Consider the following 15,223-nt stretch of genomic DNA (forward strand, 5'->3'; position numbering starts at 1 on the left):
GTGTAGTCTTTCCGTTACAAGGAGGAGGCAGATTCAAATGGGTAGTTGATCCATGCTTAGACAAACTGCTAATTATTGCTTCCCAGGAACTCCACTGTTCAACTTTTCCTAATAGGAAATATCACAATTTGCAGCTGTATGATAACATTTTATGAATGGGATATAATGAAAATGGTGCTTGCATCCATAAAGCAATTATTATAAATTACTTTGCTATGGAAACACAATTCAGCCATCTGCTGGCATTTCATGGTTTCTGTGGCTCCGTTCATTTTAAGATGGTGCGTTATTAAAATACAGCGGGTTCCTTTTATGAGGTTGTTTGAAGATAGGCAACGCCCATAGTGAACCTGCTCCATGTCACTCCGAGGGTCTCCGAGGCTGTTTTCTGGAACTCTGGGCTTTTTGCCCTTTTTCAGTGATTTCGAAAATAATGATTGGGACTCTGACAACATGGACCAACTAATTAAGCAAATACATGCTTTGAAACCTGGAATCCAACTTTTATCATTTGTTTACATATGGGCCGTGATCCGCAAAGAGAAAAGTTGCCAGTTCAACCCACCAATGACTTATACCCGTAGCTATGGAGGCTGCAAGATCAGTTAAGCAAGAGTATTTTGCAACAGTCATTTTTATTTTCTCTTAGAATTAGTGCCATATTATTCTGCTTCACGGCCTGTTAAGTCACCCTCAGCTATTTTTAAATGTGCATTTTAAATTGTGCGTTTTACTACCGAGCTTTTTTGTTTTAAAGCAGCGTATAATATTCGCCTTTGGGACAAATTCTCTCTGTCGCAGAAAGTAACTACAGATGCGGATGTCATGTCTGTAAAAAGATGCGAGAGAATAGAGAATTCTGAGGAAAGGAAAATTTTCTCCTTTGGTTTTATTTTGAATCTTTTTTTTTTTTTTCAGAGTTATTATCTTTATGACTAAATGCAACTGAACAAGAAGATGCTAAATTCTCTCAACCTCATGGGCAACTCTAAAGGGGCAGGCTAGTGTGAACAAAGCCAGTTTTCACTCCAGCTCACAAAAGCTGAGAAATGTACAAGCAATTGGTGTGTGTATGTGTGTGTGTGTGTGTGTATAAAATATTTTTTTCCCCCTTTGAGTGAAAGTAAAGGTTTATTACAGAAAAGCTCCCTGCTACAGGGAGGGGACCCACACGGGCTGCTGGGACAGTTCTTTTGACTAGGGGTCAATATGTGCCCTGCTAACTTCCCATTAGTTGGTTCAAAAAATTTGGCCCTAGCAACATTCATACATTTTAGACTTCAGGATTCCTGAGTTCCTGCTCATTTTCCCTGCCCTGTGTGTTCATCCTGGGATGGAGGCCCTTTGTTCTCGTGATTTCATAAGGGACAGGGTGTGGCTGATCTACTGGTTTCTGCTATGAATCCCTAACTGCTGTTAGGGAAGAGGGGCTAACAGGGGTGGGCAAACTTTTTGACTTGAGGGCCACAATGGGTTCTTAAACTGGACCGGAGGGCCGGAACAAAAGCATGGATGGAGTGTTTGTGTGAACTAATATAAATTCAAAGTAAACATCATTACATAAAAGGGTATGGTCTTTTTTTTTTTAGTTTTATTCATGTCAAACAGGCCGTAGTTTGCCCACGGCTGGGCTAGGACCACTCTGCTTCTGACTGGGAAGGGGCCTTGTTGATGGCAACAGTTGTTAGGGCTCCATCGGAGGTGGGCGATCTAGGGAACCACAGACCATAAGGGCTGTCATTCGGGGTTCCATTTTCATGACCACTTGCAGCTTGATGGATTCGTTCCATAGGATCTCGCTGGGGCCTCCAAAGATGATATCCAAAATTTCTGTTCGGGTCCAAGTCTGTTGTCTCGTGAAATGGAAGAATGAGTTCATGGACAAAGAGATGAGAGAAAGTAAAGGTTTCTTTCAGCAAAGCTCCATGCTGCAGGGAGGGGACCCAAGTGGGTTGCCAGGCAGGCACTGGGAGATTTCTAGGGGCTCTTTGCCAAGAGATAAAAGGCATACAGGTAGCTTCCATGTCTTTGTGGTAAAAGTGCTCATTTCCCCCATTGTTCTGGGAGATTTTCTAGCCCTCCCACATGTGAGACATGCTTCAGGCCAGCTCCTTGCTCTCAGTTTGGTGAAGATGAAAATAAAGTTTTTGAAGTGAAAACCTGTAACTCCCCCAGAACACACACACACACACACACACCACACATTACACACATGTCTTGGTGACATGCAGGAGTTTGAAATCCCCCCCCCCCCCCCCCCCCCCCCCCAGTGGGAATGATTTCTCTGGTCTGCTCACTTCATCACAGCAGCTGAGTCAAGGTGACCCATAGCCCACCCATTTGCTTTATGTTGCATCCAACCTCCCAACTATCAACCTTTCCTGTAGTTGGCAATTCATTGATTCAAGGGCAGTAACTCTTCTTATTATTGTTTCTACAGGGGTGTTGATGCCAGAAGAAGAGAATGATCGACGGGACACAGACACCAGTGAGAGACACTCACCCTCTTGCTTCCGATATTGACACCTGAGTGTGTCCCAGCAGTCCTGGTGGGCCGCGAACACCCGGGATCTCTAAGGGTGATCGGGTGCTCAGCCAGAGAGCCACCCCTTTGCTGAATCAACCGGACATCTTTTACAAAAACCAACTGGAACCCATCGAGTAGATATGTTCTAGGACATCAACAAGCCCACAGGCTGCTGTTAACACCCACTGCACCAGTATGTTAGCTTTCCACCAAAGTCCTCCAGATCCCTGAGCGCGCCCAGTATCTCAACCCTTCACGGTCAGTTTTGGCATTGACTTTGAGGTCTCATGCTCTTTTTTTTATATATATATATCCAGCCCTACCTACGTGGAGACATCCATGTGTGTGTAAAATAGACACGGGCCACAGATAAGCCAACCCTGCGCCAATTCCCGCCAAGATTGCCAAGAATTTAGAGATGTATTTGTCAAGATTCCTGTCCATTCACGCCCTCTGGGTTACAGTGTCGTCGGTGATGCAGCCCTACCCCCTGGTGTGGGGACATTACGATGTGTGCAAGACCCAGATCTACACGGAAGAAGGCAAAGTGTGGGATTACATGGCCTGTCAGCCGGAATCCACGGACATGACCAAGTACCTGAAAGTGAAGCTGGACCCTCCCGACATCACATGCGGAGACCCTCCCGAGACATTCTGTGCGATGGTGAGTGAGGCCACCCCTTCGAATAGAAGGTTTCCTAGTCAGTGGGGGCTTGTGGTGCGTGACTACCAATGTGGTGAGTCAAAGACTCAACCCATCGATAAGCTGGATCTGTGGGTGGGGTCCATTAGGGCAGCAGGCTTGCTGCATCCCAGTACAGGCTAGTCCCATCTGGGACCACCAGGGACAGTGTGCTGGAGCCTCTGGACATGACCTTCCGCTTTCCAGAGGTTTCACGGAGACAAGGCCACTGCATACAAGTTGTCAAAGGACACGTCCAGCTGCAGTTGAGTTTCGGATTGGAGGGGGGATCTGATCAGGCTGTATGTGGTATGATAGGGTCCAGAGAAAACCTATGGGCAAACCACCCTCCACCGCAGAGGTTCCTCCCTGTGGGGACTTCAGGCCAGTCCCAGCTTTCACAACTCAAGGCTAGAGTGGATGTCATGTTTTTCCTTCTCAGGAAACTGCTGGAATGTGGAACTCTTTGGTTAGGAGACCAGAGAGAAGAGAAGCAGGGGCAGAGAGAGGGGCTAATGTGTTGTGGGAGCTTTGCCAGCAGCATCTTTATTATTATTATTATTATTATTATTATTATCTTTTTATTGTTGAAAGTGTTACATAAGTCCTCCTTTTCCCCCTATTAACCTCTTCCAGCCCGCTCCTGTTACACGCCCCCCCCCCCCCTCAGGCCCTCACCACCCCATTGCCTGTGCCCATCGGTTATGCATATATGTATACAAGTTCATCGGTTGATCTCTTCCCACCCACCCTCCCTGCCTTCCCTCTGAGGTTCAAGAGTCTGTTCATGCTTCTGTCTCTGGGTCTATTTTGATCATCAGTTTATTTTGTTCATTAGATTCCAACTCTGAGTGAGATCATGTGATACTTATCTTACCATTTGCAACAGCATGGATGGACCCAGAGAGTATTACGCTGAGCGAAATAAGCCAGTCAGAGGAGTCTTACTTGTCAGTTCCTGCAGCCCCTTGTCTTCAAGGGCTGCAGTTTGCCATGGATGTTTTAGAGTTGAACGTTGGGATGTAGGGAATATATCTGCTGGAGGTACAGCAAGTCCTCACTTAACTTTGTTGCTAGGTTCTGCGACTTTAAGAGACACAACGTGTAACAAAACCAGGTGTCCCGAAGGCTAATTGGTAGAAACAAGAGTCAAATTCCGCCGGCATCTCACCAACATTATAAGTCGACAGCTTTGGATGAAACTATGTTATTGGGGGAGCTCCCGGGCTGTCCTTTGGATAAGCAGAGTCACAGAGTTCATTGTTTTCGTGGTGGGTAGGACACCTTTTCTGGATGGGAAGGGAAATGCTATGGGAAAGGTAACCCTGGAGTGTGACACACTGAATTTTCACAGGGACATTGCTGACAACACACCTCTAAGGTATGAGTAGAAGAGCTTGGTGATTGCGGTGATGTACGTGAATGTGCTAAGGAATTCAGGCAGCCTGTTCATTCGGTGGAGGCCATTGCTTTTGTGTCATAGGTGGTCTTCATTCCATCCAGGGACCGCGATCCCATTTTTCACGGAGCAGATAGAAGTGTATGGCAGATTTTAATAGTGTTCTTACCTGGCTTTATTATCTGGAACCTGGCCGGGCATTTTCAGGAGAGTGAAACGATTCATCAAAGGAGCATCTGTTAACAGTCCCCGGTTAGCATAAGATCATCCCAGACCTAGCAGAAGAGGTTTTGCAACAGGAAACGGATTATGAGCAATAAAGAGTGTTTGCACCTAAAAGCTAAGGGCTTGCCATTTTTCAGAAGTGCCTTTGGGGACTGGTTTGAATTATCACCTAAACCTGATTCTGTGGGGAGTGAGAGAAAGAGCTTGGCGATTAGGTGTCAAGATGACTAAAGTCCCCCAGGAAGACTAAGTATTTTAAAGGGAGGACCTGGCTCCCTGGGAGGCGGGCAGGCATGCGCTTTGCAAAGAAGTCTCCCCTTGGGTACCAGAGACCTCCAGGAGAGGAGTTCATTCAAACAGATTTGCAAAACTACAGTAAGTCTGTGAAAAGGGCAGGGGAGTGGTGGGCTTTATATAAGGCCTTTAATCATCTCTCAGGAAAGGTCACGAATCTGCGGGGAAATTGCAGGCAGGTAATAGGTTGTATGATCTTTTACTCCTTACAGAACAGAGGAGTTCCGGGCCAGCTCTTCATATTATTATTTTTTATTTTTTAATGTATTTTTTTAATTGATTTCAGAGAGAGGAAGGGTTGAGGGAGGGAGAGATAGGAACATCAATGATGAGAGAGAATCATTGATCGGCTGTCTTCTGCACGCTCCCTACTGGGGATTGAGTCCTGGTTCATAGGTCGACTCTCCACCACTCAGCCATACCGGCCAGGCTCTTCATATTACTAAGAACACTCCAGCGCTGTATATAGGTTCTCCTGCCCTTGTAACAACATGCCACTTCTGGACGCGTTCAGTAATTTACACGTCTCAGTAAAATAGCGCATCTCCTTGTTCAGAGAGTATTTCCACGTGCACGGGCCCTGAGTGATGTGTTCAATGGGTTGTGTGATGTGCGGCTTCCCCTTCTCAGCCTCTGGCCAGAGAATGCCTGCTCAGCCCTGTTCCTGTCCCTGTGCCCAAAGGTGTGCTTGGGGGTCTGCCGCACGCCCCTTCCCCCCATCACGGGTGGGAAAGGGGACGTTACAGAACTTCTCTCCCTGCCTTCTACAGGGACATGGTCTACGGCAGTGGTCGGCAAACTGCGGCTTGGCAAATCGCGGCTCGCGAGCCACATGTGGCTCCTTGACCCCTTGAGTGTGGCTCTTCCACAAAATACCGGCTCTTCCACAAAATACTGACTTCTGCGCATGGGCCACGAAGTTTCAATTGCACTGTATGTGCGCGCCCACACGTGGTATTTTGTGGAAGAGCCACACTCAAGGGGTCAAAGAGCCGCATGTGGCTCCCGAGCTGCGGTTTGCGAAACCACGGGTCTACGGCCCTGAACGAGCCAGTGCTTACCAGCCTACTGGCTAAGGCAGGGGTCCTCAAACTTTTTAAACGGGGGGCCAGTTCACTGCCCTTCAGACCGTTGGAGGGCCGGACTATAGTTTAAAAAAACTATGAACACATTCCTATGCACACTGCACATATCTTATTTGAAGTAAAAAAACAAAACGTGAACAAATACAATATTTGTATTTGCATGTGGCCCGCGGGCCGTAGTTTGAGGACCCCTGGGCTAAGGGATGTCAGAGACCAAAGGGGAAAACAGAATTCAAATGATGCCCCTGAACGTCATCCCCTGGACTTGCCTGTGTGCTCTGTATGCTCATACGAAACCCCACAGGACAGCCTCTTAAAAAGGCCACATTGGACTAGATGCCATTGCATGGACGCCTTGGTGGGTTGTCAATGAGCCGAACCGATTTCCAAGGGAGAGTGCAAGGCGTGTGAGACTGTACCCATCGGGGCTGCGTTTGGACTCCTTAATATGCATTTGATTGGCATAACGGATGTAATCACCCGTCCTGTGAATGCAGACTTTGGGACTGTGTGTGTGCCTGTGGTAAGCCAAGCCGGCGACAACGGCCCAGTGTGGAAGCGCGTTCTCTGGGCAGGTCCGGGCTCCCCACCCCAGGCGCTCAGGCTGCCTCCGGATGCTGTCACCTCAGACCCGCTGAGGGCTCCTTAGCCCCAGGTCTGATGGACTCCGGAGTCATTTGTGTCTCAACTGTCACGCTCTCCCCTCCTTGACACACGCATCCTACCTGCTCCCTCCGAGTCATTATGGCCCATTACATCAGGGGACCTGCCACCTGCCCACAGGCCCGCTTAGCCCTTATATGCAAATGTTTGCTGCAAAATGGTTTCAGCAATCACCTGCTCAGCCGGTGACACCCCTATTAGCTGTGACCACAGCAGTGCTGAGCACCAAGGGGACGTTCGGTCAGAGAAGTGCCCTAGCGTTCCCATGGCCCATTTATTTTTTATGAGGCTCAAGTTCACTGGCAATGCATTAAGGGTCTGTGCACCTGCTGTTTGCACTTGCTTCATCGTCCTGTGTCATCCATGAACGCCACACTTACTTTAGAGGGGACATTTAAGAAGAAAGGGACCATGTAATTCCATTGGACAACAGATCTCTGCTTATTAGCCTGGCTGACCTACTTAATCGCTCTTCGGTGTCTGGTGATTTTAAGTTGTTGTATATTTATAAGACCAGCATTTTCAACATTAGTTTTATGGGAGAATTCTGCCATTTCTACTCAGGATAATGGAATAGGGGGATGTACATAGATATAGGTATAAACGAATATACAGGGTGTCCCCCCAAAATGTATACACACTTCACAGCTGATAGCTTAATTGATGTTGCTTTCGTTTTGGATTTAACCCATTGGAATGAATGATTATTCAAAATGTGTATCATTTCTTGGGACACCCTATATGTACGAATTGTACATGATGAGGTCATACATTTTCTTTTTAATTTAATATTACACATTTCTTTTAAGTTGGTGGTGGCTAAAAAATAGCTGTTTCTGTTCAGGGGGAAGGATCTGAAGGCAGAAGAGGGTTGAGCGTCCTGTCTCGGGCTGGGCTACCATGTTGGTCTGTGTCACAGCCTTCTCTGAGCCACGTAAAAGCTTCAGGTGGCGCCCCTCCGGCCGCTGCCATTCATTCCTTGTGCATAAAGAGCAAATGGCATGCATGAACCTGGGAGCCAAGCTGAGGGACAACCCGGAGCTGTTCTTTGTGCTGGGACAGATGTAGCTGCCAGAGCACCACGCCACAGCCCTGCGACTTACACACACAGGCCAGATGATCTGCACTGATCTCCAGCCTGCAGCTCATTCCTGGGTAAGTTCAACAGAGGCTTTGAAAAGAGGGCTGCAGGCGGAAGGAGGCCTGGGCGTCCGTGCCATCTACCGCTCAGAAGTGCTGAGGCCTGGAGAAACGAGGGCCTTTGGGTGCGGCGATGGATTTCAGAGCCAATCAAAACCAAATTAGGAAACAAAAGATTATTAAGAAGTCTTCTGTGCGTGTAATTTTGGCATAATATTATGAGGTGGACATTAAGCATCCCCCTTGGAGACGCTAGGCATCATTAATGTAGCATGCCTTTAATTACAAGGAGGCTCAGATTACTAAAAAAATGCAGAAAAGAAGGTACTCGGAGGGGTAGTTAGCAATGCCCTCATTATGTTTACTGAAATAATGAAAAGAAGGGGTATAATTTTTCTAAATAAAATGTCAGGATTTGAAATGGAAATGGATTTTCTTTAGGAAATTTACTAATGGGGACCTTGATAGGCATTTATCCAAGTGCCATTGCACATGTATGAACGATCATTTTATATTGTGCCGTTTCTATATAGACTCCTATTAAGAAGGGGGGAAAAGCTTTAATTATTGTAAGCATGGTGAATAGAGCCTATTTCATTACGTTTAAATGGGATTTATGAAAGTGGTGGCAAGCCTTCGAGTTTTATGATTCCGAAGGAACCCGGTGGGATGAGGGAGTGGGGGCGTGGAGTCTCAGGGGTCTCCATAACTTACATTTATGGCTTGACATCAGCTCAGGAAAGCCATCTGGTGGCTATCAGGTGGCCTTTGAGAAGTTAATTTGATAAACTCGGTTACATTTTCAATGACAAGGCATTAATATCAATTTTCCCAAAACGGGGAAATGACATTGACTTATATAATAATCGAATAATCTTAAAAATGCACTCCGTCCGCATGAAACATAATTCAATAAATGAATGAAGTTTTAATAACAGCGACATATTTCATTCGAACTGATTTATCCCTTAATTATGCCAGAATGGAATTTTTAAAAACCTTCAGTTCTTTCATTATTAACACTCCATTGTTATTAGTTCATTATTTAGACTTTTTTCTTAGAAAAGTTTAATTCGTGTTTGCAGCGAATTAAGTTCCGTGGAGATCAATCTTTCTGATTTATCACTATCTGAAGCATTTCCTTGGTGAGGAGCCTGCAATAGCGCCTTAGTCTCTATTGAATCAAGTACAAAGGACCCCACCTGATCTTTAACTCTGGGTGTGTGCAACCTTTCTTCCCATTACTTCCCATCAGGACCCTATGGCATGTCTAGGGGACTTAGGCCTGGCGATGTGATTGGAAGGGGACCATTGGATTTGGCTTGAAGCTGCGTTGGCATAACAATGTGTGGTTTCTGGGAAAGGCCTTGGGAGCTGATAAAGATTATGGCTGTGCTGCCCTGGCTGGTGTGGCTCAGTTGGTTGGGCATCATCCCATGCACCAAGAGGTTGCTGGTTCGATTCCTGGTCAGAGCACATGCCCGGATTGCGGGCTTGATCCCCCAGTAGGGGCGTGCAGGAGGCAGCCCATAGATGTTGTGCTGTCACATGGGTAGTTCTCTCTTCTCCCTTCTTCTCTCTCTAAAAAAATCAATAAACTATTGATTAAAAAAAGACAGCTAATGGCTGTGCTAACAAAACCTGGAACAACCCATGTGATACCTTGTTCCCAGACAGTGTTCTCGACGTGCACAAGTGCCCTTGTCTCTCCCGGTTGGGCTCATGCCTCACAGATGTTATTCCAGACGACTGCGTGCACAGTGCTGTGCGCAGAGCATATAGCACATGCAAAACCTGGCGGCGGCGGTGAGAATCCAAGTCCAATGAAGTCAAAGGAAGTACAGGAGAGTCGGAAGCAAAATGAATACAAAACAGAGTGTGCCAGAAGGAAGACCAGCTCTCAGAACCTAAAGGCGGAACATCATTTTGCTGCATAACAAAGGGCCACTTGGGAAATACTCTCTGGTAGTCAAGTGTCTTATGTTAAACAGGGTCTGAAAAAGACAACAAGGTGGGCAGGACACAGTATTTAAATGACAGTGAAGTGGCCTGTTTAATGGTAGAATGACTTCTTATATCTGGCAGGACCAAAGAGGAGCAAAAAATCATAGAGCCTGATTATATATATATATATATATATATATATATATATACACACATACATATACATACACACACACACACACACATATATATATATTTTCTTAATGTAGGACATGCTGGAGTATGCTGAGTAGATAAACTCTTTCACTAGATCACTACTCTTTAAGTGAGATAATATGTGACAAAGCATACCGTATACATCCGTGTGTAACTTGCTCTTTTTATCTCAACATTCTGTTTTGGAGACACACTGTTATGTAGGTCTCTGATGCAGAGAACACAACTCAGACTAAACCTTATGTTGCTCTTCTACCTCTGAGCACGTATCACACTCCCAGGCAACAAATAAATAATAACATGTTTTTAATTGAGCAAGTGATTGAACACAGTATTGATTTTCCAGAGTGTTGTTCCCTTCCTGAGAACTGTGATCAGGAACCTAAGCTTGTTGGTTTCCTCTGTACATGAAGGGATGGCTAGAAACATGTAGCTATGCACGGGGGCAGCTTAGGATGATGTTCCCCAAAGACAGATGGGAGAGGCAGGTACGCCGAGCTCTGGCACTGTGAGCAGATAAGAGGGACTTCCTTCTTTTCTAATGGAAGGCTTTAAAAATATTTATCCGCCCTAACCAGTTTGGCTCAGTGGATAGAGTGTCGGCCTGCGGACTGAAGGGTCCCAGGTTCGATTCTGGTCAAGGGCATGTACCTTGGTTGCGGGCACATCCCCAATAGGGGGTATTCAGGAGGCAGCTAATCGATGTTTCTCTCTCATCGATGTTTCTAACTCTCTATCCCTCTCCCTTCCTCTCTGTAAAAAAATCAATAAAATATATTTAAAAAAATTTAAAAAAATATTTATCCATCTGCGACAGCACGAATGGATCTTGAGGATATCACGTTAAGCAAAATAAATCAGAAAGAAAAAGTCAAGAACCATATGATTCCACTCACATGTGGGATATTAAACTGAAAGTTACAAGTGAACAAACAAGAAACCAGTCCTCATAGACACAGGCAACAGTATGATGGTTATTCGAGGGAAGACGGTGGGGGGTAGGAAAGGGTAAAGGGGGGCAAATACATGGTGACAGAAGACCTGACTTGGGGTGGTGGGCGATATACAGATGATGTATTATAGAATCAGTCTTTGGAAGCAGTTGCACACTGAAAAACATGTCAAAACTAGATGCTGTTTATGAATCTATATATGTGAAAAAAAGTACATGTTTTTTAACAGTGTGCGACCTGTCTACAGCAGCAGGTGCGCATCTGCCTGCATCGGCTTTACTTCACCAGCCCAAGGGGCAGGCTGGTGTTCATGTGCCATGTTTAGATTTCAGAACTCCTTTCCTCGCCAGAGGAGAACATGAAGAAGGCTGTTTCACACGCATGATGACGGGAAAGGACTAAGAGGTTGGCAGCTTGTAAGTTTCTTCCCGTCTTTCTGGGAGCAGAGACATTCACAGTGTCCATCCTGTGAACATTAGCGATGTGAGTTGAGGAAGACACCACGATCGGTGTTCACCCTTGACCTACCTTGACACTGATGTCGAGACATGACATGGAGGATTGAGCTGCATGCGGCTTCGGGACAAACAAACAGCCCTCTGGTTCCAGGTGGTGGGTGTCCCCAGAGGCCCAGCGGCTGGCATGGTCATCAGGTCATATCTGAACAGTGATTTCTCACCCTCACCGGGAACTTCCTGTTTCATTCCTGTTGCTCCCTTTCCTTCTTGGGAAAGGTAAACTGAGGAAATCTAATTCACTCCCAGGCAACTCTCTCCAGGGAGAGGACAGGCCCATGTGTGTGGCCAGCACAAGGCGCGGAAGGGGGTGAGTGCGAGACGTAGAAACCGAGCTGGTGGCCGGTGAGTTCACTGGAGGTGGGTGACGCCTGGAGTTCTCTCACCAATGCCTCCTCCATGTAGTGCAGAATTGTGCTCTGTGCCCCACCCACCCACAGGGGTGGCGGCCTCAATAGTGCGGAGCAAGTGGGAAGCGGAACTCACTGCGTGTTGTTGAATTGAACTTGGGACATACTTTTTAAAACTATATTTTTATTGATTTCAGAAAGGAAGGCCAGTGGGAGAGAGATAGAAATGTCAATAATGAGAGAATCATTGCTTGGCTGCCTCCTTCTCGCCCCCAACTGGGGATTAAACCCACAACCCGGGCATGTGCCCTTGACTGGAATCGAACCTGGGACCCTTCAGTCCACAGGCCAGTGCTCTATCCATTGAGCCAAACCAGCCAGGGCAGGCAGTATTTTTTTACAAAGCACATTTGTAGCTGATATTTCTCAAGACCTTGCATGGTGCCATGCACTGTACTAAATGCTTGGCCTTCGTTGGTTGATCTAATCCTCGGTCCTGTCATGATCCCATTTAATGAGGGGCGAAGCAATGGAGGCATGAGATGAAGTAACTTTTCCCACTAACTGGGGGGAACAGGCTGTAAAGCCGTCTGACACGCGTGTCCCTGTGCGGTAAACTCTCCCCTAATTCAATTTGTTGCATGTGGGCTAAAACCATCGCAAGAAAACCTTTTTAAAAAAATCACAGTCATGATTTGGACTCTGAGCTGCAATGCTGTGATTTTGTTATTTAAAAAGCCTTTTATCTGAAATAACTCCGGGAAATTGGATTCTGTAAACAGAGGGCCGGGAATGTTGGGAATCCACATTCTGTGATGAATCTTCATTCCGGGAAAGAGAGCCAATCAGCAGTGTTTGTTTCCACTCCTGCTTTCTTTCCCATTAACGTGCTCACATAAATGGAAATAAGCTGTTAGAACTCACAGAGACCGGAATGCATATTGTGCTCACCAGCGCAAGCCAGAACAGGAAGTCAGCGACTGTTGGCTAGCTAAAAAAAAATTATGGCCCTAACCGGTTCGGCTCAGTGGACAGAGCGTCGGCCTGCGGACTGAAGGGTCCCAGGTTCGATTCCAGTCAAGGGCATGTACCTTGGTTGCGGGCACATCCCCAGTGGGAGATGTGCAGGAGGCAGCGGATCGATGTTTCTCTCTCATCGATGTTTCTAACTCTCTATCCCTCTCCCTTCCTCTCTGTAAAAAATCAATAAAATATATTTTAAAAAATTATGTTCCTGTGGGGAGGTGCTGCAAAAGGTCATTAGTGGGGTACTTGCGATTTTTTTAGTTTTCCCATATCAATAACCACTGTGAACCATACAGCCACCTGCCCCCCCAGCTATCTCCCCTGGGAGGGCCAGTGGGCATTTTTAACTTTTCACGTTTATTATGAAACTCTTTCATTTCTTTGCCTCAACTCTTAGTCTTTTTCATTTCTGTAAACATTCGTTTATATTTACTTAGTTGCTCAAGATGAAAAATCTAGGAATTCTCCGTAACTCTTTCTTTAATTAAATCTCACTCACCTCTGTTTTAGTTATTTAATAGTAAGTCACTTGGAAATTGTTTGAGCATCACTAGTAAAAGCTCATCACGGTGAATCAACAGGAAGAAACACGGAATTCAGAGAAAGAGATCTTGAGCTAAAACTAGCCCTTTGCACGGAGGGCGACACATTTTAAGAGCGGCATCTTGCCTCTGGCCACCTGGATTGAAAGATATGCTTTGACCTGCACAACTTACACAAAAGCCACAGCTTTCCAAATTGTCTTGTCTTTAGTATTTAGTTGTATGTAATTTCCCTCCCCGCAAACCGCTGTCTTCCTTACCGGACTATGACAATCGCCCAATGGCGCTTATAAACTGGAGTCTCCTTGCTTACTTTGCAAGGTGACACCGAAATATTGCCTCATCCATCAGCGGAGTGGCTCGGCCCTGTGATGGGACCTGCGGGTGCTGAGTAGCTGGGATAACCTTAGACAGTGAGCGGTGGGTTCCCTTCCCGATGAAAACCAGAGCCGGGAACTTCCCATTGAGACCGACAGGGTAGGCAGAGCAGTACACATCGTGTACACTGGCTTGTTAGTTCGGGCAAATTAGGACTGTTTTAGGAGTAGCAACACTAGGCATCCACCTCTTTATACCCTCCTCAAAAAGGGCCAATTCATCGCCCCTTCTTGGTAGGAAATTTCCAGGATACTGGGACTGGGTCCGTCAGAAGTGGATTTGTCTAACTGGGAAAGGGCATGCCGTTAGGGATATGAGATTTGGATTCCAACAAATTGGAAGGTTGGAGTTCCAACTGAAGTGATGTCACTTCTTTCCTCCCAGGAAAAATAAGGCAATGCTACCCTGGCACAGGGCCTGGCCCCCAGGCAGGGCTCAGTGGATAGGAATCGCCTTCATCTCTGTGAACATCATCTTCGTTGCTAAGAAGCTGTAGTCCTTCTGAGTCTCAAGTTCTGCTTTGAAGGGACCCTCTTCATGTTTTCCCTTTAGTTGTCCGTTCTGTGGACTGTCTGCCCCTCCCTAATAGCTAATGACTAAGTGCTGAGGAGGCTCTGGCTTCAAGCCAGCATTTAACATCAAAATCATCCCACATTGGCTGTTTTAAAGGAAATGAAATGTCTTCTAAATAGCACAGGATTGAAAGGATTCCTGGCCACAGTGGCATTCGCACCGAGATGATAATGCACGGGTCAGTGTTTCGACAGCTGCATGACAACAACATCTTGACTCCAAAACAAATGCTAACAAAATGAATGCCTATACGAAAATGAGTAAAAGCTCATTTTGTTAAGCAAATATCGTAATGGGCTCCATGGCTTGGCTCTCGTGGAGGCTTAGAAGTGGGAGGGAAGTTCAGGTGTGGGAAATGGAAAGCCTGGGTCTGAAATCGAGTTCTCTGGCCGCAATATTATCCCTTTTCTCAAAGGCATCCAGGCCTTCTGATCCGCACAGCAGAGCCCTGCAGGTGAACCCTCCCATCCACAGGCCTGACTCGCTCCCATTTTTTCGTTCACGTGATATTTGGATACAGTGTGTTCCATGAAGGCAGCGTACAAGTTGTCTCCTCAGGGCGACTGAGAGAGTTAGCAAGAGACTCCGTTTCCCTCCCAGAAGGGTAGCCTTGCGTCAGAGCTGGGAGAGGAGACAGCAGGCTGGACCGCTTCACACAGAGATCCCCCTGATACTTCCAATACCCAGCTGGCACTGTGCATAATTATCACA

At 46.4% G+C, this 15,223-nt stretch overlaps 1 protein-coding gene across 6 annotated transcripts in view; it reads left to right on the forward strand.

Annotated features, from left to right (window-relative positions):
- The window catches only part of NTNG1 (netrin G1), a 226,871-nt gene that overhangs the window by 6,657 nt on the left and 204,991 nt on the right, over positions 1–15,223 (forward strand). For all 6 annotated transcript variants that reach the window (XM_070396685.1, XM_070396686.1, XM_070396682.1 and 3 more), the window contains exon 2: positions 2,441–3,191. In XM_070396685.1, the coding sequence (XP_070252786.1) occupies positions 2,946–3,191 (246 nt within the window). In that variant the 5' untranslated portion in view covers positions 2,441–2,945. The remainder of the gene's footprint in view (positions 1–2,440; positions 3,192–15,223) is intronic.

The sequence above is a fragment of the Myotis yumanensis genome, unplaced genomic scaffold (assembly GCF_028538775.1).
Source record: "Myotis yumanensis isolate MYYU_CA2020_CCGP unplaced genomic scaffold, mMyoYum1.0.hap1 SCAF_17, whole genome shotgun sequence".
Taxonomy (NCBI): domain Eukaryota; kingdom Metazoa; phylum Chordata; class Mammalia; order Chiroptera; family Vespertilionidae; genus Myotis; species Myotis yumanensis.